Below are 26,863 nucleotides of genomic sequence, written 5' to 3'. Positions count from 1 at the left end.
GTGCCCAGCAGCCTTTGAAAGGTTTCTGCTATTGGCAGGTATTGTTTTATTTGTTGTGGTGACCAGCTTTCTACGCCCCTTAAGTTCTAGACTAATTTTTCTTTGGGAACAGCACTTTAAAGGATGTGTTACCTGGTTGATTCCTGACTCAGGACTTGAAATTGTGCCTGTGTGGTGTTCCATGAGGTCTTGTTAGGCTTTCCAGGCAACAGGGAAGGGAAATTGGTTCTGAAAAGGGCTGAGCCATGTTTGTCCTGTTCAGTGCCCAAGGAATTGGGGGCAGTTTAACTTACCTGTTCAGCTCAGGGACAGCTCCTTGCTGCAGGAACAAGACTGCTCCTCATGCAGGGAGAAGGGGCTTATCCCTTGGTGTAAATCTTATAATTCTTCCTCTGGACACTGGCTGGTGACAAAGACAGGCTGTTGGAGTAGGTCAGGCTTGGTCTGAACTGGCTTGGTATTTCTTGTGAAAGAATCTTTTATTCCTGCTCTCTCTGTGGATTTTTTGCTAGACAGTCCAGAAACTCACTGTCCTTTTTGTGCTTTCTCTGCTCTTTGTCTGCTAGAATAGCTGAGGTATATTTCTCTTTTAGCTGCTTCAGCCCCTGCAAAGCCATGCACAGAGCTAGGACTGATTTCCTGCACCATCTTACTAAATGAATGGTTGGTTATTCAACCAGAACACAATCCCAAAAATACCAACTCCCCCAGCCACTGCCGGGCTGCCCTTGCAGTGTGATCCAGCTGCCTTTCTTTCACATTTCCAGCATTCTCAAGGTAGATCTGGGGTCCTGTTTGCATGCAGCTCAAGACATGTAGTTCTGCCTCATTTCCAGCCTCACCAGCTCCTTCCCAGCCTGTCATCCCTTATCCCCCATCCCTTGTCCCCTATTCCTGGCCCTGCACCCCACTTGCAGCTGCTCCTTGCTCCCCTTGTTTGCTTTAAGGAGTTCCTCCCTGTGCCCTACCAGCTTGTTTTCACAGGCAGTGCATTTATTGCTGGCTGGCACACGCCAGCGCTTGGACATACATTCAATTATCTTTGAACAATTTCCATTTACTCTGCTTTTGCTCTTTTCCCTTTCAGTTTCACTGAACACTGCCTGTATTTTCTCAGAGCTTTTTCAACTGCAACACAGTCTGTTTGTGTTCTTGCTGCTTGCTTGCTTGCTTTCTTTCCTTTTTTTTTCTTTCCACATTTTCCATGTTTTCATTAAGCTCCTTCACTAAACTCTGGTGACCATTCCTTCACTGCTGTCCTCTCTCTAAATTTGCACTGAAAAGGGTCCAGGTTTAGGTCCTCAGTGTGTTAAATGCTCCTTTCACCTGGAAGGAAATCAATGGTACAGGCAGACTGGGGTTTTACCTACTCTCCCACACTAAAATGTATTTGTTTTTGATGTACAGCAATCTCCCCCTTTCTTGTGGTTTTACTCTTGGTTATTCATTAAAATTTTTATGCCAATGGAGTGCACTATGGGGATGATAAGGGTCATTTCTGCTTACTGTCAGGTGAAGGTGTTCTCAGGTATGGATTCTTCCCTGAGAGCATGCCTACATCTCAGACTTGCTGCTTTCTATTTCTTTATCTCCCTTCCCTCTTGCTGGTAAAACATGACTGTATTTGGACCAACTATTTAATTAAATCCCTTATATTTTTGTGACAGAGACATTTGGATTTGCTATCCACAAGGAGATGGAATATTGCTAGAAAGGAAAAGGTTTTGATTGTCCATCTCTGGAATCATCCAGACTGGATAACTCTGTTGAAAAAATTATTCCTAGTGAAAACCTTTAGGAGCAGGGAAATATTTGCAGCACAGAGGGACTCAAGCTATTTTTAAAGAAGCTGGTTTAGGCACAGGAGGAACAGCATGAGGTGAGCTGTGCAGGGACACGTGAGGCTGGAGTTTGAGTGCTTCTCATGATAGTTCAAGTGTCCCTGTAATGCACCACGGGTACTTCTGTGACTGCAGCACAGGTCACACAGCAAAGGGCTCCTCACCTCCAGTGGGGGCTCTCTGCACTGGCATCCCTTGATTTAACCAAATTCTGCTCCTCTGGATGAGAAACTGTAGAGATGAAATTTAGGAAAGAAGATGGCAGTGGGTGATCCACCGCCATGAGAACACTTGTCTGAGCTGTCTCCTTCGTAACTCCATTAGCAGTTGGTAGTGGTGTGAGCTATCACAAAGGCACCTTCTTTAAATGCTTTTCTTCCACCCACCCACCACCAGTGTGTGAGCTTGGCACCAGACAGAGACCTTCAGCCTTTCTCCTGTGGGTACCTGGCTATCGCTTACTTAGCGGGCACGGAGCTAATTGAAGGGTGGTGAATGCCATCAAGCATTGGGATGTATTTATATTTTTAACTACACATAAGTGATTATCAACATTATAAATAATTACAGTCTGCCTCCCAGCCCCTCTGCTCCATTCCACCCTGCTAATTGCAGCGCTTAGATCTCAATGAGCTCATTATGTTTTGTCGATATTCAGCTCTTTGGCTCGCTTGCTTCGGAGGGACCGGGGGGGACACAAATGGGAGCTAAAGATTGGAAATGCCAAGCTCCCAGGGATTTGAGTTAGTGATCATCTCTGCTTCATCTCTATGCACAATTTATTCAGCACTCCACCTTCCCTAATAAATTATAGATCCCTCAAAGGGAAGCTTTGCCAAGAGATGGGCAATTGCCTTGCTGGCGGGGGAGCCCGTTCTGTGAGGTATTGAGCATCTCTGACATCTGGTCCTCGCAGGATTGGATCCCTCCTGCCCTTCCCTCCACCCGTCTCTCCCACCCCTTTTGGGAAGCATTAACCTTTTCACTGTGATGTATGCGAAAGGGCGACAGTCAGCAGTGGCAGCTCCTAATGGATTCTGTTTGTCTGGCTGTTTGTTTGTCTGAACTGCCTGCAACGCTGTCCAGACCTCTTGGAAAAGCGAGCCCAGGGTGCAACCAATGTTTTAATTATCAGCAAAAGGCAGAGAGGCTTTTAAAGAGGAGCAGTATTTGAATTCAGAAGTTGAGAGCAGATGAATGTGGGACAGGGGACTTGGGATTCCACCCAGCTGAAGACAGCAGTGCCCTCGAAGAGGAGCTGAATTTTCAGTCTCAGGGCAGGTGGTGAATGATGAGCTGGTTATAATGGTCTTTAGAGACTTGTGGGCTACCAAGTGGTGATTTTGTGCCCCTTACTCTTCTTCCTGGACATGCAAAAGGAGCAGAGGCTTGTCATAATTGCCTTACTAAGGACTGAGAAAAACCTGGTGGAGAGTGCTCCTGTACAGCAAGATCGGAGCCCAAGGAACTGAGTTATAGGGCAATCCTTTGCTGACCCCTCCATCCTCAAAAAGGTTCAATTCTCCTTTCCTCTGGCCTCATAGCTGTTTTCCCTAATTTTATCTTAAGATGGAGATGCTACTGCCTCTCCAGGAGATATTTTTCAAGTGCTCCACTAGTCTTATCACCAAAAAGCTTCTCCCTAAGTCTAATCTTAATATGTTTTATTGTAAATTAAGGCGATTGCTTTTTGTCCCATCACCAGCAGATGCTGAACAGTTTATCCTGTTCAACAGCAGCCTTTACTGATTTGCACATTTTCTATCACTATTCCATGGCCCAAAGTCCAGAAATCTTTTCAGCTTTCATTCCTTGGGCTTTCTGTACTCCTGATCAGCCTTTTTTTAAGCCCTTGAAGTATCCAGATAATGAAGCTGAAACTAAACCAACTTCAGGATCTTTGTGGCGCTACAGCAGGCAAACACTGCTTCCCACCAGAGCCTGGGATGCAGCTGGGAGCTCTCCATGCAGGGACCAGAGGAGCTGCTCACTGAGAACACAGTCCCAGCCCTCTGCACCAGGGCCACAGCTGCAGCAAACATCCTTTGGCACCCGTGGGCGAATATTCCCCAGTGAATATTCCCCAGTGAGTCCAGGTGTGGCTCTGAGAGGGAGGAGCTGCTCTGTCACCTGAGCTGGGCACCAGTGAGACTCCTCCAGGATGATACTGGAACTTGGGAATAGAGGCAAACAGTGCTCCTGGAATTATTTCTTGTTCGTAATATGGAAATAGAGATCGGCAACACAAGCAGAGAGTGAGACTGTGCCAATAGCAAAATAGGATAGGTTTAATTGAAGAGTCACATTAAATAATTTAACCAGAGGCTGCTGATTAGGTTACAGTCACAAGCATGTTGCTATGAACCCCATTTCTCCAAGGATGGCAGTGGCTACAAAGCTGCCCCACCACTCAATGCTCAATTCCCTCACAAGACCTTCCTCTGAGATGCCCCTTTCAAAATTCAAGGGCCACTCCTATGCTGACTGTACAGCAGGACACTGCAGGCTGTTCCAGGAAAGCTGGTGGTTGTGACAATGACAGGAGATGGTGGATCTGAAGTTTGGCAATGGCTTATTCCCATCAGAGAAACACAGGGAAGAGACAGGCAGTGGAGAAGGGGAGAGCTGCAGACATTTCCAGCATCCTTCTGTGGACACAGCCAGCATCCCTTCCCCAGGGACAGGATGGAGGAAAACAGCCCAGCCTGAGTGAGAAGCTGTTTTAGCAGTCAGAGGAGTCTTATTTGTGGCAGGGACTATATATAACTATATTTGTGTTTGTGTAGATTAAATATATATGTGTATATATATATATATATATATGCATAGTGCCTTATCACTGCATTCCAGCTTGAGTGTAAAACACAAAGGAAAAATCAAAGGCTTTAGAAAAAGCTAAATTTATCTGGGAATGGGAATTATATTAGCAAAGAGGCAATTAACTTAGGAGTGGTGGAGATTATAGCAATATTTTACTTCTTCCCTACAACGACAAAAATATCATTAGTTCCCCTACCTACCCGTAATAGCCCTAATGCTGCTCTTACCTTCCAGCACCACCTCTGTGGAGTGACCAGCCATGGTGAGGTGTGTCACACTGATGTGGGGAGAGCTCTGGCCCAGCTCATTGTGTCCCTGCTTTGGGGAGGAAGCCCCCTCTGCTTTGGCCAGGGGCAGTTCCCATTAAAAATTCCCCCCTTTTTTTTTTCTTCTTCCTTCCTTTCTTCCACAAAATAAAAATTTTCATTTCTTCTCCCTCCATCTTCATCTCTATGATCTGCCCTTAGTGCAGCTCCAGACTCTTGAATTATTTCACAGTTTTCAATAAAACATTAAATCTTTTTTAAAAACTGCTTGTTTTAATTGAAAAAAATTTCAATCAATCAATTCACGCCTTCTCTACCCTCTCGCCTTGCTCCCCTCCCCCAAACAGACCCATTTGCAGTAAATAATCTGTAGCCAGACTTTCTGCTCTAAAGAAATAAATAATTCTGAATTTGCTGAATCCCGCCTGATCTCCCGGCTTTAAATCACTGCACTTTGTACTGAGCTCAGCTGAAATGCTGAACACACTGAAGCATGACTATTACTTGGAGACTGAAAGTGTTTTTAAAGGCACAGTCTCTGAGGCCATGGTCCTTTTTCCTTGCAGGATAGATTGAGAGAGGGGCTAAGCCAATTTCTGAGGACAAGTGGTCCCTTCCCTGCATTTGGCCCACTACAAGTACGGATGGTGCCTTGTTTTGACTTAACAAAGACTGACTAAAAGCAGAATAAATCCAATGTGTCTCTGAGCAAGTTAAGAGGCATCTTGACTTAGACCATCCAATAACCACTGGACTGAGTCCTTTTCCAGCTGGGTGACCCCAGGTAGGTTTCAGGAGGTCATCCACATCTGCTCAGACACTGGAGAGCAGATGCAACTGCAAACAGTTCCCCTTGGACTCTGCAGAACCTGTGGTATCCCAGGCAGGGAAGGAAAGTTCCCTAAAATCCCAGTGAATCCTGCAATCACTGACAGCACTCTTCAGTTCTCTTAACTCAAAAACTTTAAACCCAGCTACACTCAGGCTTCTGTTTCTTAGCTCCCCGTGTTTCTTAGTTCCTCATATTTCTTAGTCAATCTCATTTCTTAATTTCTTCTTTGTAGGATTGCTCTTGTCAAAGCTATTGACTGTGCCCTGTCTGCCAGTGGAAGCTGCAGCCAAAGAGGGAAAATGCAGCACACAACAGATCACTGATGCCTGGTTGTGATTTATACAACTCATGAGCTTCCAGCAATTTAGAGATGAGAAATGGTTTATCCACACTTTGGTGTGTCGAAACACTCTTTATACCATTTATCTTGAAACTGATTTTGTTTGGGTGGTAGTAAATGTTATGCCCAAAGCAGTGGGTGGAATGTCTAATGGGAACTTCCAGACCTGGAGCAACAGGGATTGTCATGTTTGTCAGGGACTGAGAGGATCCCCAAAGAGTTCAGCTTATGATTTTCCAGTGTATTTTGGGGGAGTTAATTACAATTGGAGAGTATTGTACTGTTCTTGCATTTCCAACCAAGCTGAAAACAACTGCTAAGGCTTTGTTTTTCATGCTGTTTTCCCCCCGTGCATATGAGAACATTCATCAGTGATAGAAGGATGTGAATGCTGGATTTTCACTTGGAAATTTCTTCCCCTGTCCTCATCCCTTCTCAGTACATCAGAGAGAATCAGCTCTGTAATTTTCATTGACTGTGTAAAGAGCTGAGGTCAGCTAATCCACAAGGGCTCCTTCCCAGAGCTGGCAAGTAACCAGAATTAAACAATAGCAAAGATCAGAAATGTTAAAATCACAAAAGAGACTCATCCTATGTTTTCCTGCTACTCTTATTAAAGATCCATCAGACATTAATGTGAGACCAGTAAATTCAGGCCCAAATTAATTTTGGGACAGTTTGATAGAAGCTGTTACAATCAGGTTTTAAATGCATAATTTTACAGTATGCCAATTTACAAAGTGATGCTGCTGCAATATTTTAATGAATTAAAATGTACTGATGCTGAAATTCATTCTTTCAGGGCTTTTTCTTTTTCAGCTGTGAGCTTGGCTGACCTCTGTCCCTCAGAAAACATCATCAGAGGTCAGCAACACCAAGATATTTAATAAACTGTTTTCTTTGGTCATTTTATAGCTTAGGGCGGATTACCATTTACAGGGGGGCCCATTTCCATCTCCCACTGGTGCAGAGGGACTGTAAGATGGACAAAATGTCACTTGCATGGAGCAATGTGAAGATGGCATGAGGACAATGGAGCAGCAGTCAGAGGTGTCCCTGTAAAATCATGCTCACAGCTCTGGGAAAGGCACGTGGATGCAGAGGTAAAATGGGCTGTGGGCCTGTGGTGTTCCCAGTGAGACATCTCAGCCCTCACTGTTCTGTGCTTGTTCGGGCACCCTGAATTTCCTGTACCTGTCTGTGTGTCTCGAATCCTCGTTGACTCAGGTGCTCCCTTCTCAAGGCCCCACGTGTGGCAGCCACTCTGCAGCTCAGTGCCACGGGCAGGTTTCCATCAGCAGCATGATGGGTTCAGCTGGCACCTCCTTCACAGTGCCCAGTCTCACAAGCTGCAGATTTGGGGCACACTGGGGCTGCCCCACACTCTGCTGGCACCTCCAGCCCCTGCTGCCCCTTGATCCAGCACCCCAGCAGGGCCAGGAGCCCTTGGCTTGTCCAGCCACAGGTGTAAGAGCCAAAATGAGGGATGCAGCACTCCAGGGGCTCTCCAAATGCGGTTTATTCCATCCAAGAGGTTACAGCAGCCCAGGGTCATGGGTGACAGAGCCTGTGCCCACAGCTGCCAGCTCCAGCTGCAGGCAGGCCTGGACACCCTTTGATTTTGGTTACATTGCACTATATCCTTTTCTTTGCTGAGCATCTTAATACAATATATCAAATCTATACCTTAAATTTTATCTATAGCCTATCATAACTACTGTAATTGCCATATTCATGTTACTGTTCTCCAATCACTAAAAGTTACATTACAGTGCATTAGAGTGCATTACAGTTTAAGCTAGAAGTTGTTTTTCAGTTTTCTTGCAGTGGAAGATTCTGAGACCTTTTTTCTACTTGCCACATTTGCTGGCTTGTTTGCCTGTTCTATCTTTCTGCTTGGTAAAAACATCTTCTTGTTTGGGGTGGGTTTATCCTTTGCTCTAAGCCATAAAAACCCCTTCTAAATAACACACCCTTGGCCTCCTTGATTAGCTAGTAAGACTGGCTCAGCAATTCTTTTCTTCTGTATCAAAACTTGCTTCCATCTCTATTCCTTCATCAGACTCAACATTTTAAAATCTTTCTGTTAAGCACACATATCTGTGACACTTTCTTGTCAAACTTTCATCCTTCCCAACACACAGGCTCCTGTGAAGCACCACCACCTCCTCTGTTCTCCATGCCCAGGTGTTAGGAGGGGTCTGCCTGTTTCAGGTCAGCTCAGGAGGACAAAAGCAATGGCTGATATTGAAATGAGTTCATGGGACACACGGCGTGGTCCCTGAGCACAGCCCCTCTGGCACAGATAAAACAGTGCTCTCCACGATACCTGTTCTCCAATCTCCTCTGTCAGAGCAGGAGAGAAAATTACAGGCCTCTGATTACTCAGGGAGAAGAGCACACAGCTCCCATCTTGGTAATTTCTTCCACCACAATCAAGCATTTCAGGAAAAGGGCCTGAAAGCCTGAAATAGTCGGTAAGGGATCTTTCCGCCTGGTTCCTTCCCTGATGACACACAAGAGGAATAAAAATGAAGGCTCGTCATTGCTGCTACCTTTGGCTTCCAAAAGTGTCTCTCCCATCTGGAATCAGGAGCTGGGGCTGTTGGGAAAGAAAATGCTCTCCTTGGGGAAAGTCCCTGTGCTATTTCCAGGTTGGTAGTTCAGGGCTTTTATAGATTTTAAGGCTGGATGGTCTGGCTGAGTTTCTCGAGTTTGACCTGCTGAGTACCATGAGAGGGTATCCCCAGTAATTCCCACATTGAACCTGGTTCTTACAGCAGCTATAGAAAGCCCAATCTCCTCCCCACACTCCCATTTTAGAAGCTTCCTCCTCCTTTGATAAAGATTTTGAAATATGTAACAGCTGTGAGAGGAATTGGGGGCATTTTTTCCCTGGAGTGAATCCCAGGGAAGGATGCATCATCAGCATCCAGACTTGGACCATGTTAAATGCTGGTGAAAAGCCTTGCAATAGCCCCTCTCCCCACCCTCCTTCACCACAGAGTCTCTATTTTGCCCCAGCCACACTCTGCTTTGCCCCCCATGAGATGAGATTGGGGCAGCATCTGTTTATTAGAGAGCAGTGTCAGCACTGTGAAACAAAATAGGTAAGTAACTGGTGAAAACAGCTCTGCTAAAATAGAGGACTAGCTCTGATCAGGCTTGGCATGATATAACATGGTGGTTTAAAGCCCTGTAATGCCATTTTCCATTAGAGCTCTTGTTCGAGTCGGGAAGGGGTTTGATCCATTGATGGAGGCTGTTATAAGCAGATGAGAAAACCTCATCCATATTTCTCTTGAGATTGTGTGAAGCTGACAGTATGCTCGCTGACCACAGTCATCTGGGACTCTCCCAAACAAAATAACCCTCTTTTCATAAATAACAGGATCGTTGTGGTGGTGGACTGAGATTTGCTGTAAAATTCAGTTGTGTCAAACAAAGAGCTTCTTCTGGTTTTTAATTTGAGCTATTAAAAAGATTCATTTTTCTCTTTGTTCTCATTTTCCTTACCCTCTTTCTCCCTTTCCATTTTTTTTTCTTCCTCTCTGTCTGTCTTTAGGATAACTTAAAGCTGTTTGTCTGAAACAAAAGACTTGCGTGCGTCTGGCCAGTGGTGCCTCCTGACTGAATGGTCACATTTCAAATCCTACTTAGGATTAAACTTGGATGAATTCCATGAGCTAATAACCCAGTGCAGTGTTTCAAATTGATGGAGGTGCCGTCCTCTAGATGAGACATAAAACCAGAGATCCAATCTGCTTGGCAGAGACCCCACAGGACTTATCAAAGATGAGTGGGGGCTGCTAACTGTTTTGCCCTTGTCAAATCCTTACCACCATCACGGTTTCTCTTCCCGTTCCAAAGCAATGACACTGGACCTTATGAAAATGAGATGGTGAATTTGAAGGAGCCATCCTTTTTTTCTAATTATTTAAAGCAGTTTGCAGTGTCTGGCAGAAGGAGGAAAGCAAGATAATCCACTCACTTGAAAGTGGAATGACCCTGAATTTCAAAAAGCAAAACAAAAGCGAGCGAATGGTGCCACCATGCTCTGCAGCAGTGACATTATTAAAGGATCAGTGAGCTATTAAAGCAGCAACATTTAGTACCTCCCCTAATGACTTGTACTGCTAACTGGTTTCCAAATTGAGATTTTTATTGCCTCCATGCACAGACAGAACAAGGCTCTGTCTGCGCTTCCAGAGGCTGGAGCTTAAGCAGAATGTTCACAATAGGCTCAATGAATCGTGTCAGCTGAAAACTAGTAATGGCTTGTGAGAGTCCCCATCCTCTGTGCTCCTTTCTTACCAGGACTGGAAGCTTTGGGCTGTGGGGCATGGTGGGGATCATAAACGTGCGGGATTCTGCAGAGAGCCCAGCACGATTCTTGAACCTCCGAACATCTGTGAAATTTGGCAGAGCTGGGCATAAACAGACTGTCCTGAAATCTCCCCAAGTATGCTGATGCCATTCACAGAGTGAATGCTGTGAGAAGGGTGTTTGCAGGAGGGACACTGGTTTCCACTTCCAAGTAGAAATATGGAGTATGGAGGAATGAGTCTGAGGAGGAAGAAGAGAGATCAGAAGGTGTTGCAGGTGCCAGTGAAGGTAAGGACACACCCAGCTGTTCCCAACATGACTCTCCCAAATACATTTTTACTGTCTTGTATGAGCTGAGCTCCCATGATGTGAATAGCAGGGAAATGGCCTTCTGTCAAGTGCAGCTCAGGCTAGGAAGGGAGTTCCTGTGGGCACACAGCACGTGTGACTGCAGAAAGGAAGCTGGTTAAAAACCAACCAACCGACCAATCCACCCAGTGGAAGTGGGTTTGGGTTGCAGTAGCTGTTATTTACGTGCTCAGGATACTCTACAAGCCAAAGTGGAGCTCGAGCCTTCCGTGCACGAGAGATAAATGCAAATGTTATTGCTTTAATTTGTTTTCCTCTACCAGTTCTGCACACACGTGCTGCTGGCGCTTGCTGAGGGAGTCATGCCAGCTCTTGCCCAGGCTGGACAGTCACAGGGAGAGACCAATGCTCTGCCCCTGGTTTTATGTATCAGGTGCCTGATTTCCATGACAGAAACCGCTCATCCCTTGCAGAAGTGACAGGCAGAGCAGAGGGGGCAGGATGGCTGGAGAGACTAGTATTAGAACATGCACATTTTTTATCCCATGCTGGTTTGAGTCTCTTTTCATCATTGCTGATTGCAAGTTATTCCCATTTTGTGACTTTTCAGTGGATACATGTGGCGCTGCATTTCCAGTTTCTTCATGCTCTCCATGTCCATGCTCTGCAAAATGCCCTTACCTTTCTTAGCAATCTTAGCAAACAGGTCTCTCTCTATGTGGGTTGCAAAATATGTTCAGAACTGTAGGAAAATGGGGTGAAGCGGTGTGAGAGGCCCTTTTATGTTTCCTTACCCAAATTTCATGCAGCACCAGTTACACCTAAACCATTCATGTCTGCTCTGGGTTTAGCGTGTTCTTGAAGAGCTCTGGTCTGGAGATTTCCTGACGTGCTAAGGCAGGTTATTCCAGTGTTAGCTATCCCCAGCTTCAGAAAGCTGTTCCTAAGCTGAGCTCAGCAGTGGAACTGGATTCCTGCAGGTCAGGGTTAAGGCAGGAGCTCATGGACCCACTTCCTGGGCTGCACCCACTGCCATCCAAGGGCTTCCTCCCGCAGGACAGCAGGCCAGGAGCTTCCCACCGTGCAAACAAAAGCAATGCAGAGAGACAAAGAAAAGGGCAGCAGGGCCACTTCTGGCAGAGGAGCTTTCTGAGATTGCCACTGACAAAATGTCCTCGAGACTTTACTGAGTCCAATTACCACTTCATGTCTTTAAAGTGACGAGCAAATGAAAGAAACTACAAGATCAAGCCATGTTAGTCTTCTCAATCCCTTAAGTGTCTGACAGCCCTCTCCCCTTCTTCCTCTCTTCCTCAGACTACTCTGAACTCTTCACCTTCACCACCGCTTTGAGTCCACATCCGCAGCAACCAGGCTGCCCCCAGCCGTCCCCAAATTCCAGAAACAACCACAAAACTCTTCCAGAGCAACACTGCCCTCCCTCGAATTGCTAAACTTCAGGCTGTCTCCAACATTCTGAGCCTCCCCGCATGCAGGGCTTGCCCAGCAATGCTGGTAGGCTGTGAGGGGAGCTTGCTGGGCACTCCCACAGCTGAAGAACAGCTGGGGAACAGCTGGTGCTGATCCACAGAGCTGCCTCTCCCTGTCCATGCAAACAACATCTGGGAGCACCAGCTGCTCCAGCTCTGCCCTGCTGCTGGCCAGGAGAACAGAGGTGCCCACAGCACACGTGATATGAGGATCAGGAGTGTGTCAGGATAGACCCTCAGAAGGGACAGAGCCATGGAACCATCCCCAGGCACAGCAGTGGGAGCTGGAAAAGCAGGATAAGATCATTGGAGAGAGGAATGGAATGTCAGGAGTCATCCTCAGCCACTAGACCTGACTGCAGCACTAGCAGAGCTGGTGGCTGGATTTTTGGAGAAGTAAAGACTGTCACGTCAGCTTGACCTTCCTTATAAATAAATAAATAAACGATAAAGAGAGCTCACAGTGCTGTGTGAACCTGATGTCTCAGGCTGACTTGTTTTGATGTGTCTAATGTAAGTGGGCGGGTAATAAAAGCTTCATTTAGGAGCCAGTGCCTTCAGTGGCGCTGCTGGAAGCCCCTGGGATGCTGCATTTCTGGAATTTTCCTCTAATGGCAACATCAGCAGATAACTACTGATAAAGCAGAGCATGCAAACACGCACACAAAACACCCCAGCAATGGTTTATCCTCCTGGGCTGCTGGGTGTTGGATGCAGAGATCCCTTCAGACTCCCCAGGTGCTGAGCCCACCTCAGCTGCTGCAGCAGCCCTGCTGAATGCTCCTCACCACCACCCTCTGGGGCAGTGCCCTGGAGCACCCTGAGGTTATTGAGGGTAGGTATCAGTTCAAAATAGGAAAATAAAGGAGCCTTCAGTCCCCACAACACAGCTGTGGATAATGGAGCCCACTGGTATCTCCCAGCTGGACAACACCCTGTGGATGGTAAGGGGATGCTGCTCTGTAACAGGCAGGCTTGATGCTGACTTCTCACATGAGCAGCAGGTTCACCCCATGGATGTGTTGTCTGGGATATTGTTTTTCAATGCAATCCACAGGTTATTCAACTTCTTTGTCAGCAGCTGAGTCTTCAGGAAGGTCTGATTCCTGTGCCCCTGAGGTCTCCATGGCAGCTTTGATGTGCAGCACCTGCCTAATGCTGGGTTTAGGGGTCAGCTGGAGGAGAAATTGTGGCTAGTGAGAAGAAACACCAGAGTTACTGCTGAACTTGTTAAGGTAACCTGCTGTCCTTCCAGGTTGGTGCTAAAATCACCATTTCAGGTCCTGAATGCAACACAGGGAAAGAAGAGTGAATGCTCCCATGACACTCTGGGGGTCAGAGCTAAAGGTGTGCAGGGCTACAGCATTAATCCCAACCTTCAGTACACTGGTCCATGGCAGGTTCACACCGTGGTGTAGCTGACCTTGTATCCTGGATACAGAAATACTGCCTGTATCCAAGCATTTTAAGGTAATTATTCTCCCTGAATGTGGAAATTGGAAGGCCCCTTTTGTCTAGTGTATTATTTCATGAGAACCACGGCGATCTGCAGCCAGGCGTGGGGGGAAAGGGAGATTGTTTCCTCCTGTCTGTGTTTCTATGCAGCATCTGCCTGTGAAAACAAGAAGCAAACAAGATGACCCCCACCTTATCTGCCAGTGTAAGTCAATTTTACCTGGAGACTGAACTCTGTGGGATGGTTGATGTAAAACTTGCTCTTGCATTAAATAATAATAACTTATCTTTAGACTCTGCTCTTTTTTTTTTAATTACTATTATTATTACTTTTAATGATTAAGAAAACGCTCCTTAATTAAAAACTCACAGATATGAAGCTTGGAAGAAATGTGGCCAGGACATTCTTGGATTACTACAGGCTGAACTCCTTGGTGGAGGGACCACTCGCACCGACTCCTAAAACTCGGTAGGTCAGAAAGCAATTTCTCTTGCTTCAGCTGGGCTGCTCTTTTAATACCTTTACTGACTAAACTTCAGTGCTACTGCATTACGGCTTTATAACATGTGCTAGTCTAACTGTGCTTATTTTATTGAAATTCCATTTGGAAATAAAGCATTTGTGATCAGGAAAGATACCTGGTTTATGTCTGAAAAAATATTCAGAGGATTTTGGAGATATCGATATCTTTCCTGAATTCTGTCTGCTGTGCACCAATCTCACCCCAGTATCTTTAATGGACTTACTCTTCATTTATCTCCCGAGAGCGAATCAGACCCGCTTTTATTTCGCAAAGTTTTAATTCTGGAAGTGAAAACTTTTTCAGTGCTTCAGGAAGTGACTGGCAAGCCTGTGCTGAGGCAGAGCTCTCCCCCTGCCTTGGAGCTGTGCTGGCAGCCAGAGGCAGGATCCTGCTGCCAGCCCAGCTGGACACTCTGCCCAGGATCCCCTCTCACCCCAAGCCCCTGCTCCAGGTTCACAACCAGCTCAGGGGGTGTTAGCCCAAAAGGAAGTGGGGTGTGAAGTCAGGCACTGGTGAGCAAGGCACAAAGGCATGAAATGCCCAGGCTTGGCTCCTTGCAGCACTGCTGGTCCTTCTCTGGTGCTGGCCAGCTGCATCCTTTCAGTGTCCCTTAGCTTGTGTGAGGGGCAGGGGAGATATCACTGAGCTGTGTAACAGCATCCAGAGGGGAGCAGCGCAGGAACCTGAGCACCTGTTTCATGGGAAACATCATACTCAGTACTTGCCTCTGTTCTGAGAAAACAGCAATAATGCCTCCAAACTGAAAAAAAATCAATTAAATGCATTTGGACCAATTGGAATGTTTCGTTTGGGTTTCAACTCTTAACAGCACAACCAATATATATAGTTTACATTTTGATATATAGTTTATATTTTGTAATGGAAAAGGCAATTCCAAATTGGCAAGGGAGGCAGCTGAGCCTTGAGATTTTCCTGCTTTTTTATTCCCTTAAAAGAGTAGCTGTGGGAACGTTCCTGGTTTGCAAAGGAACACTTTCCTACTGAAGATTTTCTAGTGATGTGTAAGATGGATGTTGCAAATAACAGCCCAGACCAGAAAGCAATTGCTGGAGTTCCTTTAAAAATCCTCTCACTGCAGCCTTTCTGGCAGCTCCTCATACATGTGGTCAGAGCCAGGCTGCCTGTGTCAGGCCTGCTTTGAGCCCATCTCCCTTTTCTGTTTGTGATCTTGACACCACAGTTTAGGCTGGCTCAAGGAGGATTGTCAGCACTGCAGCTCTGAATGCTCTTATCTGCAGAGACCTGCAGGGTTAGCAGAGAACAGCATCCAGCATCTCCCTCTCCTCCGGAAATTGAATGTATCATCTCTCTCAGACTCCCAGGGGCCACAGCCTCCAAGGCTAAAAACCCACAACTATTACTGAACCTAATTACCACCTGACAGCAGAGTGCTCTTCCATAGCATCATCCAGTTACCTCATCAAAAGGAATGGTTGTTTGCTTTCTTCATTTTAAATTAAAGAACCACTGACAGTGGTAACTGAAGCATTTTAATCTCATCAAATATCCATGTCCATCTCTATAGAGACAGCCACGCCAGCAGGGAAAGATACACATCTCTAATCGGGTTGCACAGAGCAAATTCTTCTTGTCCCCCCCACCAGAGCCTAATGCAGTGAGGGATCTTTTGTTTGGGGGGTGCCACCTCACAGTAAAATCCTAAATACGGTCAATGTTCAGCCCTAAGCCAACAGATGTTTAAGGAATGGATTTTTAAAGATTCATGTTGTTCATTTCCTGATGGATTTCAAATACCAGCTTTTCCCTGTAAGTAGATAAATGCCTTCTATTTGTATCCTAGGCTTTGTCATCTGACATTTGATCAGAGCCTTTATATATACATATATATATATATATATATATATATATATGCACAAAAAATGTACATCATGAAATTGTTCTTTGAAGCTGCTGTGTTAACTGCAATCCTCTTCAAAAGGAATTGCTGCAAACTGCTGGGAAACAGAAGGGAGATGGCTGTAGCTTTAAATATGCCTTGGCTAGGCAGTGGCACTAGGAAAGGACTGGAATATGTAAAATGATACTAAATATCTGTGTAATCAGGACTAATTATATGGCACGGTTATTAGTGGAAACAGGACATGTTGTGCCCACAGTTTATGAAAATATATTTAAACATTACTGGATTTCACATAGTCATTGAAAGAAAGCTGCAGAGTTAATAAACGTGTAAGGGACAGCTAATTGCCTGCTTTGTCCCAGACTAGGACAGGCAGAACAATTTCTGTTTGAGGGAATTAGTGCAGCCAAAATGTGTTAGAATGACAGGCCTGGAAATAGCAACAACCTGCAACACTTCCAGAGCACGTCTGACCGCAAGGAAGGAAATGTTTGTGTTGGAAACACCGTGTTTTGGAGAAGGAAATTGAGGCACATAGAGGGAGAGGTGGATCTGAGGGTCAGAAATAGGGCTGGTACCCAAATTCAGGCACCTTTACAAGAGCTTTGTCCGTGCAGTCAGGCTGTGAGAGAGCAGCCATCCTACAGCACAGGCAATGCAGGCAGTTCAGTGGGAATGGGATCAGAATCATCTGGAGTAAGAGGCAATAACTGATGGACCAGGTCTGGTTACAGAACAAGACTGAGGCTGGAGGTGGGGCACCCTCTGCTACCAAAAATGCAGCTTATTTCAAGGGTCAAGAGAAATAATTGTATCTGTATACTCTGTATAACATCATTATGTGCCTGTAAGTGAATCCAACTGGTTGGCTGGACCTGGGGTTAAATTCCACTTGTCCTTGCCTACAGGAGCCCAAATGCCACCTGTAGACCAACATATCACAGAATCACAGATTGGTCTGCATTGGAAGGGACTTTAAAGATCATCCAGTTCAATCCCCTAGATGGTGGACCTTCCACTAGACCAGCCCCATCCAACTTGGCCTTGAACACTTCCAGGGATGGGGAATCCACAGCTTTTCTGGGCAACCTCTTCCAGTGATGGAGCCCAGCACAGCTCATCCAGCTCCTCCCAGAACCCTTCAGCCCTTTCCTCTGACTGAGCTCCCTCAGACATCCCTCAGCTCCCCTTGGAGTGACCACAGAGTTTCCCACAGCCTGCAAAGGAAGGTCAGGTTTGAAGCAGAAACCCCAGAGTGTCCTGCAGTCCTCAAGGCAGGGAGACCCTGTGATCCCAAGCAAACACCCAGCTCACAAAGATAATGTCTGCTGTTATCTGCATGCTATGTAATTATTTTCCTGAAGGTGATGTGTCTGCAACCAGGCAGGAAAGCATCAGTGACTCAGCTGAGGAGGGCAAGAAGGTTAGAATATTTTCCTCTGTGAGCTAATGAATTAAAAGCCTCGCTGAAAATGCTGGATGCTCTTTGGAGTGACAAGCCAGCAGGCCCATGAATTTCTAGCAGGGCACGAGAGAGCTCTGTGCTGCCTGCAGGAGCTGCTGGAGAAGAAAGCACTGCCACTTAGCTGTGCTTGAGAGAGGCTCAGAGAGCCTGTCCTGGACACCAAGACAGCTCTCTAAGGGTGGGTTAAGTGGGCACAGAGCTGTGGAGCTGTGCAGAAAGGGGCTGTTGGACAGCAATGAAGGTTCATGGCCTTCCTCTCCTCTTGTTCCTTTCCTAAGTGACCAGAGCTCCACTCCCAGGGCACTCACTTGGGAACCATTTGAGTGGGGCTCCCTTTGATGCTGCCAGTGGCACAGGGAGCTCTTCCTCTCACAGAGTCTCTGTCCTGCTCTCACCTCTTTCTACTTGTGCCAGAGGAAAGGTTAAGACTTCTTGGGCTGAAAGTGTGAAATGTCCTCCTCTGAAAGGAGGCTAATAAAAGGTGAAAAATTTGTAAGAGATTGAGACAGCAGAGCACACAGCTGTTACAGAGAATGACTAAGGTGGAAAAGTGGAACTTTTGGTGAAAAATTCACAAATGCCAGTCAGCTTGCACTGCCTGAAGCTCATCCCTTTGCCCATATCAGCATTTCTCTGTTATTTCACTCTGGCTCCCTGGCTGTGACAGAGCCCAGCATCAGCAGAGATCTTCCCTCTTTAGACCTCTGACATTTTCTCTCTAAGAACCACCAGGTCCATGTTACTCATATTCTGGGCACACTGAATTTCAAATTCTAGATGTTCTGAGTGTTTAAACAGCTTTGGCAGAGGTTAGGGAAGATGGGCTTTGAACAGAGACAGCGTGGGTATCTTGAGAAATCCCACCTGGGCCTTGCTGGTGGAGCATTCTGCAGCTCATGTCTGCCCCATATTTTCCTGTAGGTAAAACCCACAGAACTGCTTTAAGTTTCTGTGTTCTTCTCACAGAAGTGCTGGAAAAGAAATTCCTTCCTATGTGGGAACCTCACAATTGCTGCTCTGATGTACATGAGAGAAAAGCCCAGAAGAAGATGAATAATTCTAAGAGCATGGATTTGATGGCATGTGGCAAATAGTGCCTGGGGCCACACACTGAATGAAAAAAGGACAGAACAAAATATTGACTGGCCCTTCATTAATTGCTGTCTGTCCATCGTGCCCTGAATAAAGCAGCAGCTTGTTGAAGAAAAAGTAGGCTGTGATGAGGTAATTAAAGACCCCATCAGAAGGCATATCTGCCAGGAGGTTGAATTAAAATTGCTCTGACAGCCTTTATTCTGGCAATTCCTCCTTTTGCTGCTTGACTTTGCAGCTCTAATGATGATGTATGAGAGCCCAGCTGTGTCTCCAGCAGGCTGGATGTGCCCACAGGACTGTCCCACCATGCTTACAGGCCATGGGCACTGCCTGCAGCACCACACTGGCTTGGGATGGGAAAGGCTTTGTGTGTGGACACTATATGACCAAAGGTAGGTCCTTCTGCCTGGACAGCTCATTTTGAGCCCCATCTCAACACTCAGCAGCTGTGCCCAGAGGTTGTGTGGGCTGGCAGGCTCTGACACCATGCCAGGGCTGTGCTGCTCTCTGGCATGTGCTGAGTGCAGGCCCTTCTGCCCCACTGGGTCTGCAATGTTCTCTTGAGTTCACCTCTACCTGTGTTTCAGAAAAACTCCTCTCTACACTTTCAAGCTCAGGATTTTTGAGGTTTCACCTACATCTGGTTGTGCTTTCTTTGACCTGGCCATGACTGATGTGAGAACTGGGATTGAAGCCACCTCCCTGCTTTATTCCTGACAGGCTTTGCTTCCATCCCCAGCTCACGTGTCCCAAACTTAAATTATTGTCTTGTTGTCTTTTCTCCCACCATTTTCAGAGGCTAAGAGGAGAGCAGAGTGTAATAAACAGGAAAAATGTTCTAGACTAAATGAATGAAAGGTCAGCAAAACCTCTTAAAATTTGCAGAGGGAGGAAATGGAATGAGGGCAGCAAAATAGAACAACTTCAATTTGGTTTCCAGGTCTGTAAATTGTGTTAGTAATGGAAGAAATACTAAGGTTTAAAGGCAAATTACCGGTTTTGCCTAAAAAAATAACTTTGTGGGGTTTTTCCCCCTTCTTTGTTGGTGATTATAATCAGCTTGCTCCCACACACATCTGCACATTGTATGCAACTCTTGATACTTGTAGCTGTCACTAAAGAACACCTTCCAGGTTTTGAACGGTGACATTTGCCTGGGTTCAGTGAAAAGGATCCATTTACAGAGTTTAGAGATGTGCAGTGCTTGGCCAGCTCCCAGCAGAGGCTTCACCAAAATTCCTCATTACAGCAATTAGCTTCTCCAACACTTGGGAACGAGGCTGCCAGCTGCAAGGATTTTACCCTGGATTTGAGCACACTAAAGTACATGCAAACACCTAAATACATGTCCAGCTTGGTGCTGCTCTTGGAGACTCCCTGACCAGAGGAAGTATAAAAATACTTCAGGATGGGGAGCTGATGTGCCTGATGGGGGGCCTAGCAGGCAAAAATAATCTGCATTACTGTATGAAGTAGTCAGGGTCCATGTTAACAATCCTTTTCAAAATGAAGGTGCTGTCAGCTGTTTTAATTTAATTTACTACACTTTAATTTACTTTTTGGAAATGAGCTAAATGAATAAATTGAATTATGGCTACTTTAACTCCGAAGGAGCATATCACATAAGAGCTTGCTGTGGTTTCACTAATCAGCTTTGCATTTAAACCCTAAATGTATTTAGATTAGCTCTCCCAGGCATTCTCACATAGGTATGCCTGCAGGTACCCACCTGCTTTCCTTCTCCTTCCCTGGTCCTGCTGCTCTGAGGAAGCCAGAGCTCAATAAGCAGATTTACAGTGTTTGTGTTACTTCATGCATCACCCTGGCCTGGGATTTGGAAAGCAGAGACAGGGACCTGTGTGAAGGGGGGGTTGATGTGGATAATGTCTGATGTACACAGGATGTTAATCCCAATGTCCTGCTGGTAACTTGAACGAGCTCAAGAGACTGCCATTTCCTGCTACATCTCCTCAGGTGAGTGCAGTCCATTATTGTCCTGCTGCTCCTTTGGAAATGGGAGGACAGGAGCCAAGACTAAACCCATTCCTGTGCTCTCTGCAGCTGGGTCAGCAGAGGCACACAAGGCTGGCTGTGTGTGAGCAATGCTTGCAATTGTGGCTCCTTCTCTTATGTGAGCTACGAACTAATCATTCCTGCCTCTGGGCACTGTCTCCTGGATAAAGCAGGTGTGTCTTGCTTCACTGAGCTGGGGAGGGAGGCCAGGAACTGAGGGATGGATGGCAAGCAGCAGAATCCCTTCTGTGGTGGAGGGAGAGATGTGCACACCCTCTAACCTCTGCCTTCTCTATAAGCAGTATGGGCTAGCCCCTGCTCTCAGAAGGGCAGAGCCATAGGATATGGAGCTGATGAGATTTCCAGGTAGTTCTGGGATTCTCCACACGCCACTTTAGTGGGGTTTGTATGGCCCAGAAGTCACAATGTGCTGTAATGGATGGATGGGCACCTGGCAAACATGACTACATGTTCACTTAATGGAAATAGGTGCTGGTGACCGCTTGATAAAAAGAAAAATCAAGCCTGTGGTAATGTCTGAGCATTTCTGACCTTTGCTCTAACATTTCAAATTTGTTTTTATTGCTTCTAATTGGCCTTGCTTTGGAGCATGCACATTATCTAACTGTCAGGGCACAGGCTGTCATTATCTGCTGGGTCATTTGGTTTGTGTTCTGTATGATTGAAACTTGTCAGGCATTCCCAGAAAATACTGCACTCCCCTTGCAGTGTCAAACATGGAGCTGGTTAATTGTGCATCCCTGAGAGTGAAGCATTGGGACTGATCAGGCATTGATTGTTTAGCTGAGATGGACACAATGGAAATGTGTCTCCTCTGTTTGGAGGGGAAAGTGTAAAAATTAGATCAGCAGCAACACAACAGCGGCCAGATTTCTTAGTCTCGGGGATCAGAGGTCACCCATTTTCCAGCCTTGATGACTCATTTTTGATCCCACTCACATGGCTTACATAACTTTATTTTTACCTCCCTTTGCAATTTAAACACCAATTCTCTTCTGTTTTGACTTTCCTTAATACACCAGCTGCAAAGTCACTAGCTCAAATCTCCCCACCTTGCCTTGCTTCATGAGATGCAAACAAAAGTCAAGAAATGTGTGCATGAAAGAGCTCAAAATGCCACAGCAGCCAAATGTGCCCCCGCTGGTGGCTCTGCAAATCCCAACTCATCCAAAACAGCCCAATTTGTAAGTCTGCTAATTCACATTAAGGCCTTTAAGCTTTGGTAACAATTAGAAATCCAGGTGCTGTTATTTTGGATGTGAACACTACATTCAGAGCAGGGCTTGTCCTGTAGATGGGCTGGGAGAGCTGCAGGCAGCAATAGCAACGTCCCCAGTTTTGCAGAGTAAAAACAAGCTTTGCTGGGAACACCAGGCTCTTAGACCTCAGTGTGAATTATGCATCTGCTGTATTTAGATAGAAGCAATTTTCCTGTTGAAATCAGAGGTTGGCATTTTTTTTCCCATGGGGTTCTGTAACTCAAAATTGTGTTGAGATCAAGCATGTAGCAAAGGCTTTTTTAGCTCTAAAGGTGAATGTATTCAGATTATTCAAGTGGTGATTTTTTGGATGTACAATTAGTTGAGTGGGAGATGTGGTATAAATTTGGTATTGTAATTGCTATGCCTCTGAGATTTCAATTTGCAAAGCAGTTTGCATGGCTGCACGATTAACTGTTGTCTGTGCGATGAACATGCAGCAGAGCTGGGCTTTGATTGTGGCTGTCAATTGGCTGTATGTCCAAAAAAACACTTTGTCACAAGTACCTGATGTGAACTGAGTGGTTGATCCTCATGATGCTTCAGTTCAGTGGATGGCTGAAAAAGGCCAATGTCTAAAAATCTCACCTCTAAGTACTGTTGGCATGACAGGATTTCCTTTTCCTGTGTAAACCAAATCAGGAAAAAGGAAGTTTAGGACCCATTTTTATCCTCTTTTCATATTTTGCATTATATTTTTTCCTTCACTTGCATAGAGGAGGGTGGGAATGACACTGAGCAGCGCTGCTGGGTGACTGGAGTGGGTGCAGAGAAATTGGACCAGGAGCTGAGCCCTGCTGCCCACCCAGTGTTGGGAGAGGGCAGGAAGGCTGTCAGCAGTGACATGGGCAGTGCTGATGCAGCCCCAGGGCAAAGTATGGGCTGCCAGGCTGGCTTCCTGATATTTTTCATGAGTCTCCATTTGGTTCACAGCTGCTGCTGCGTTTGGGTCTCCAGTGCTGTCTAGGAACATGTCAATGTAATTAGACACAGAACCGGAGAAACTGCTTGTTCTCACTTCCCTGTGCCTTTCAGGTCTCCCTCCCAGGGTCCTCATTTATTTATTTTTGTCTCAATGTTTATCTCTTCAAAATACCACTATGCCTTAGGTTGGTGATTGAACTGTAGAGATGCAGTAAATGTAGCAGCTGTGACAGTGGGGAGGGAAGGGCTGGTGGAGGTAAAGCCCTCTAAGCCCTGGGTCCCATCAGCAACTACATTATTACAAATTTTTAAAATGTATATTAAAACTTCCTTCTGCAAATAAAAGCAGAAGTACTGAAAACCATATCCTTGTGTGGTGAGAAAGGCAGGTTTCTCTGTGTCACTACAGAGGAGCCCAATTCCTTGGGGTGAGTCAGGGTGCAGGGATCAAGAAAAACTGGGGTTCCATCAGCTCTTTTCAGCTCTTCCCAGGTGTGCTGCATGGCCTTTGGCAGATCACTTCACCTGTGACATGTGACACGGATGTGTGACACGGATGTGTGACACAGATGTGTGACAGAGCTCCTCTCCCTCACAGTGTCTGAGGCCCAGTAGGGTTTGGTACAGCACCAGCACCAGCCTGCCCAGGGTCAGCAGCTGCCCTGGGGAATACAAAATCTGACCTCAGAGGGAGCAGACTGAGAGCTCAAAGAGCACATCAGGCACAAGGAGAGAATTTTCTCATTTGTGCCCTGCCACAGCAGTGGGGGAAAATGAGCAAAGCTGGCAAGGCATGGCTGAGGGGCCCAAGAGCTGCCTGAGGGAGCACCCTGAAGGGTGGCTGGAGCCCCTTGGCTGCTGTGAGCAACACTGACAGCACAGTGTCAGCACACTGACAGCCTTCCTTGGGATGGGAATGGATAGCTGGGTTTTTTAGCCGCTTGTACAAAGGAGAAGCTGTCTGAAGGTCTATCTGCAGGGGATGGTGGTGCTGCTCTGGGGTGGGTGTGGAGGGACCCCACTCTCCAGTGCAACTCCACAGGCAGGCTTGTAGGGCAGCCAAAGATGGTTCCTCTGGCTCCTGGTCCCAGTGTTTTTCTCAGAGACAGCTTTTCAGTCCCACTGAGAGCCACCAGAGCTGGCAGGGGCTGTGATGGGAAGGTCCCTGCTCTGGGACAGCCCAGTGCTGGCTGAGCCTCCCTGAATGAGGGATGGTGCTGCTGGACCCACACCCTCTGCAACTCAGCCTCTCATCAAGCAAAGCCTCTGGACACAATGGTGTGAGTTGTGACCTTTTTTCCCCAGGCCTGGCTCTGCCCAGACAGACAGACAGACAGACCAGGGCTGAGGCTGTCTGGTCACTTGTGCCCATCTTGCTGTGAGCAGTATGCCAGGACCTGGGGGAAGAGGGGCAGTGAGTGTGGCAGGCTGTGAGATGGAGGATTTTAATTACAACCTCTAAGCAAAATGGCTCTGTAAGTAAACAGAACAGAAATGTTGCAGAATTAACTGTTAGCAGAGATTTATTTTTCCTTAAAGTAGCAAAAATTCATCATGCACACTGTAAACACATACACAGAGGAGTGTTTGCCTGGGAAACGAGTAATGAGACTTAGTTCCTTATCAGGAACTGAAGTGTTACAAAGCAAGTCTTTCCACCAGATAAGCTGTGGGAAGCTGGGGAGCTGGTTCTGTGGTGCTGGGCTGTGAAAAGCTCAGTTCTTAGCCTGTGAACTCCTGGGGCATCACTGCAAAAAGCACTTTGTATTTATCACAACCCTGCTCCTTTGGAGGCCAGTTATAAAACTCCCACAGCTCTGCTGGGGCTGCAGCCTGAAAGGGGCACTGGAAACTCCAAACTATACTGACAACTGAAATTTGGCTAGATAATTCGAGTGAGAAAATTGGAGCTAGAAAATTGGAGTTATGGGCACAGTGCAACAGCAGTATCACATCTTTGTGGGCTCTTTGAAGGCACTGGTCTGGATGCTGGAAGAGCTGGCATCATGTGCTGGTTGTTCCTGGCCACACAATCAATCTGTCCCCAAAGACTCTGACCCAGCTGTGAACACCCCTGGCAGTGGGGGCAATCCAGCTGTGAGCAGATGTGTGAACCCAGCCATCCTGGGAATGGTACATGCCCCAGAAGGAAATATTCACAGTGAGAGGAGGGCTGTTCATGAGCAGAAATGAAGGGACCTCAGTGTGAGAAAACAGCGGGAAGGGCTTCACCCAAAGAGAAGTAATGGGACCCTTCTCTTGGAGAGCTCAGAGCTAGCACAAAGCCCTTGAATCCTCCTGGAAGGACTAACCCTGCTCTGGCCAGAGAGGGATGGGACCAGCTGGTCTTTAACACCTCTAATTTGTCTCGAGCTGCCAAAACCTTCCTTACAGACGCATTTCACAGTGAGACTTCACACACAGCTTCTCTTCAGAGCGCACCCCACTCACGCTGACCTGCTGCTGGAGCACTGCAGGGGCTGACAGCATCTATCCTCTCTCTCTTTCTTTGGCAGGAAGGACAATGTGCCACCCTATAAATGCACTGCCCAACGGGGCCCAGGGAACAGCCACGCTGGAGGAAAACCCGAGAAGAGGAGCCTGAAGGACTCGTCTGTGTTCACACGCTGAGAGAGAGGAGAGGAGAGGAGAGGAGAGGAGAGGAGAGGAGAGGAGAGGAGAGGAGAGGAGAGGAGAGGAGAGGAGAGGAGAGGAGAGGAGAGGAGAGGAGAGGAGAGGAGAGGAGAGGAGAGGAGAGGAAGAGGAGAGGAGAGGAGAGGAGAGGAGAGGAGAGGAGAGGAGAGGAGAGCTGTAGGGCAAGGCGGAGGAACACGTTGCAGTCAGGAATCAATGATGTTTCTTTTTTTTTTCCCCAGACAAATATTTCTAAGATAACAAATAGTCCAAGGAGCAAAGAGGGAGAGGGAAATTAGCTAGAAATTTTACTATTGATTCTTTTTTATTTATAGATGGTGAATCAATTTCAGGGTTTTTTTTTTTTTTTTCCTATCTGTGAGGGGAAAAAAAGAGTGAACTGATATATTTGCAGAAATCATTTGTGGTGTCTGAAAAGCTATTTGTTAAAATGAGAAAGCCTCTCCTTCCTCCACCAGTCCCCTTCTCTCTCTTTAAAGGGGTAATCCATACAATGAGCTAATGAGGGAGTCCTGGCTTCTCTACTGCACCATCTGATGTCCCCCCTTTTAGTGATGGGCTCAGCCCTTATGCCTACTGCATGTGCTAGTCCTGTTAGCTTGCATTAAGAGAGCCTGATAAATAGCTTCTGGGAGCCAGGCAGGTGCTCCTCAGTGTGCAGTTTATCATCCACTGCATGGCTGGGTTTTTTGCTCTTCTATCAGATCATTTGAGGAGAGGGGTCGTGTGAGAAATGGGACTGTCAGCCTGCAGCATGAAACTTGCTGTGAGACCTGTCCAACAGACAGGGACAATGACCCTCCATCAAAAACTGTTTGGGATCTAGAAAGACCAGACTTGCCATGAGATGTATGATTGAGGCAGTGTGAGTCAAGAGTAGTGCTGAAAGGGGTGAACAAACAGTGGTGTGTAAGAAACCCCAAGTAAAACCTCAGCACCTCCCCATTACAGGGACAGCATGTGAAGTCTCTGCTCAAAGCCACAGTCACCAGGCAGTCTTGTCTCCTGCAATGTGTGACCCTCTGAAATATCTGGCCTTGATTCTCAGACTGGAGACAAAAAGAAGATGGCCCAGAGTGGAGTCTGAATGTCTCCCAGGGGATGGAAAGGGAGAATGCACTTAGAAGTGCTTCTTCTCAACCCATCAGGAGCCTTGGGAAGCAGCTTCTCTTCTGCCTTCTGCCAGGAGCTGGGCTGGAATGGTGGCTGGAGGCAGAGAAAGTGCCAAGACCCAGCAGGAAAGAGAGGGACAGGATGAATGAGACTGAAGGTGAAAAAAGATGAGTGAAACATGAGCTGAATGAGCTCCGCTTGGTGTGGGGTGGCCCTGAAAAAGTACTAACCCC

General features: G+C 46.6%; 1 protein-coding gene across 3 annotated transcripts in view; it reads left to right on the top strand.

Moving 5' to 3' along the window:
* Positions 1-25,544, top strand: part of LOC135451325 (cytosolic carboxypeptidase 6-like) — an 876,962-nt gene extending 851,418 nt beyond the window's left edge. For all 3 annotated transcript variants that reach the window (XM_064720414.1, XM_064720413.1, XM_064720412.1), the window contains 2 exons: positions 14,052-14,148; positions 25,379-25,544. In XM_064720414.1, coding sequence (XP_064576484.1) covers positions 14,052-14,148; positions 25,379-25,493 — 212 coding nt within the window. In that variant the 3' untranslated portion in view covers positions 25,494-25,544. The remainder of the gene's footprint in view (positions 1-14,051; positions 14,149-25,378) is intronic.
* Positions 25,545-26,863: the final 1,319 nt, after the last annotated feature.

The sequence above is a fragment of the Zonotrichia leucophrys genome, chromosome 8 (genome assembly GCF_028769735.1).
Source record: "Zonotrichia leucophrys gambelii isolate GWCS_2022_RI chromosome 8, RI_Zleu_2.0, whole genome shotgun sequence".
Lineage (NCBI taxonomy): Eukaryota > Metazoa > Chordata > Aves > Passeriformes > Passerellidae > Zonotrichia > Zonotrichia leucophrys.
Note: the sequence above shows the minus strand (reverse complement) of the source record. Positions and strands in the feature narration are given on the sequence as shown.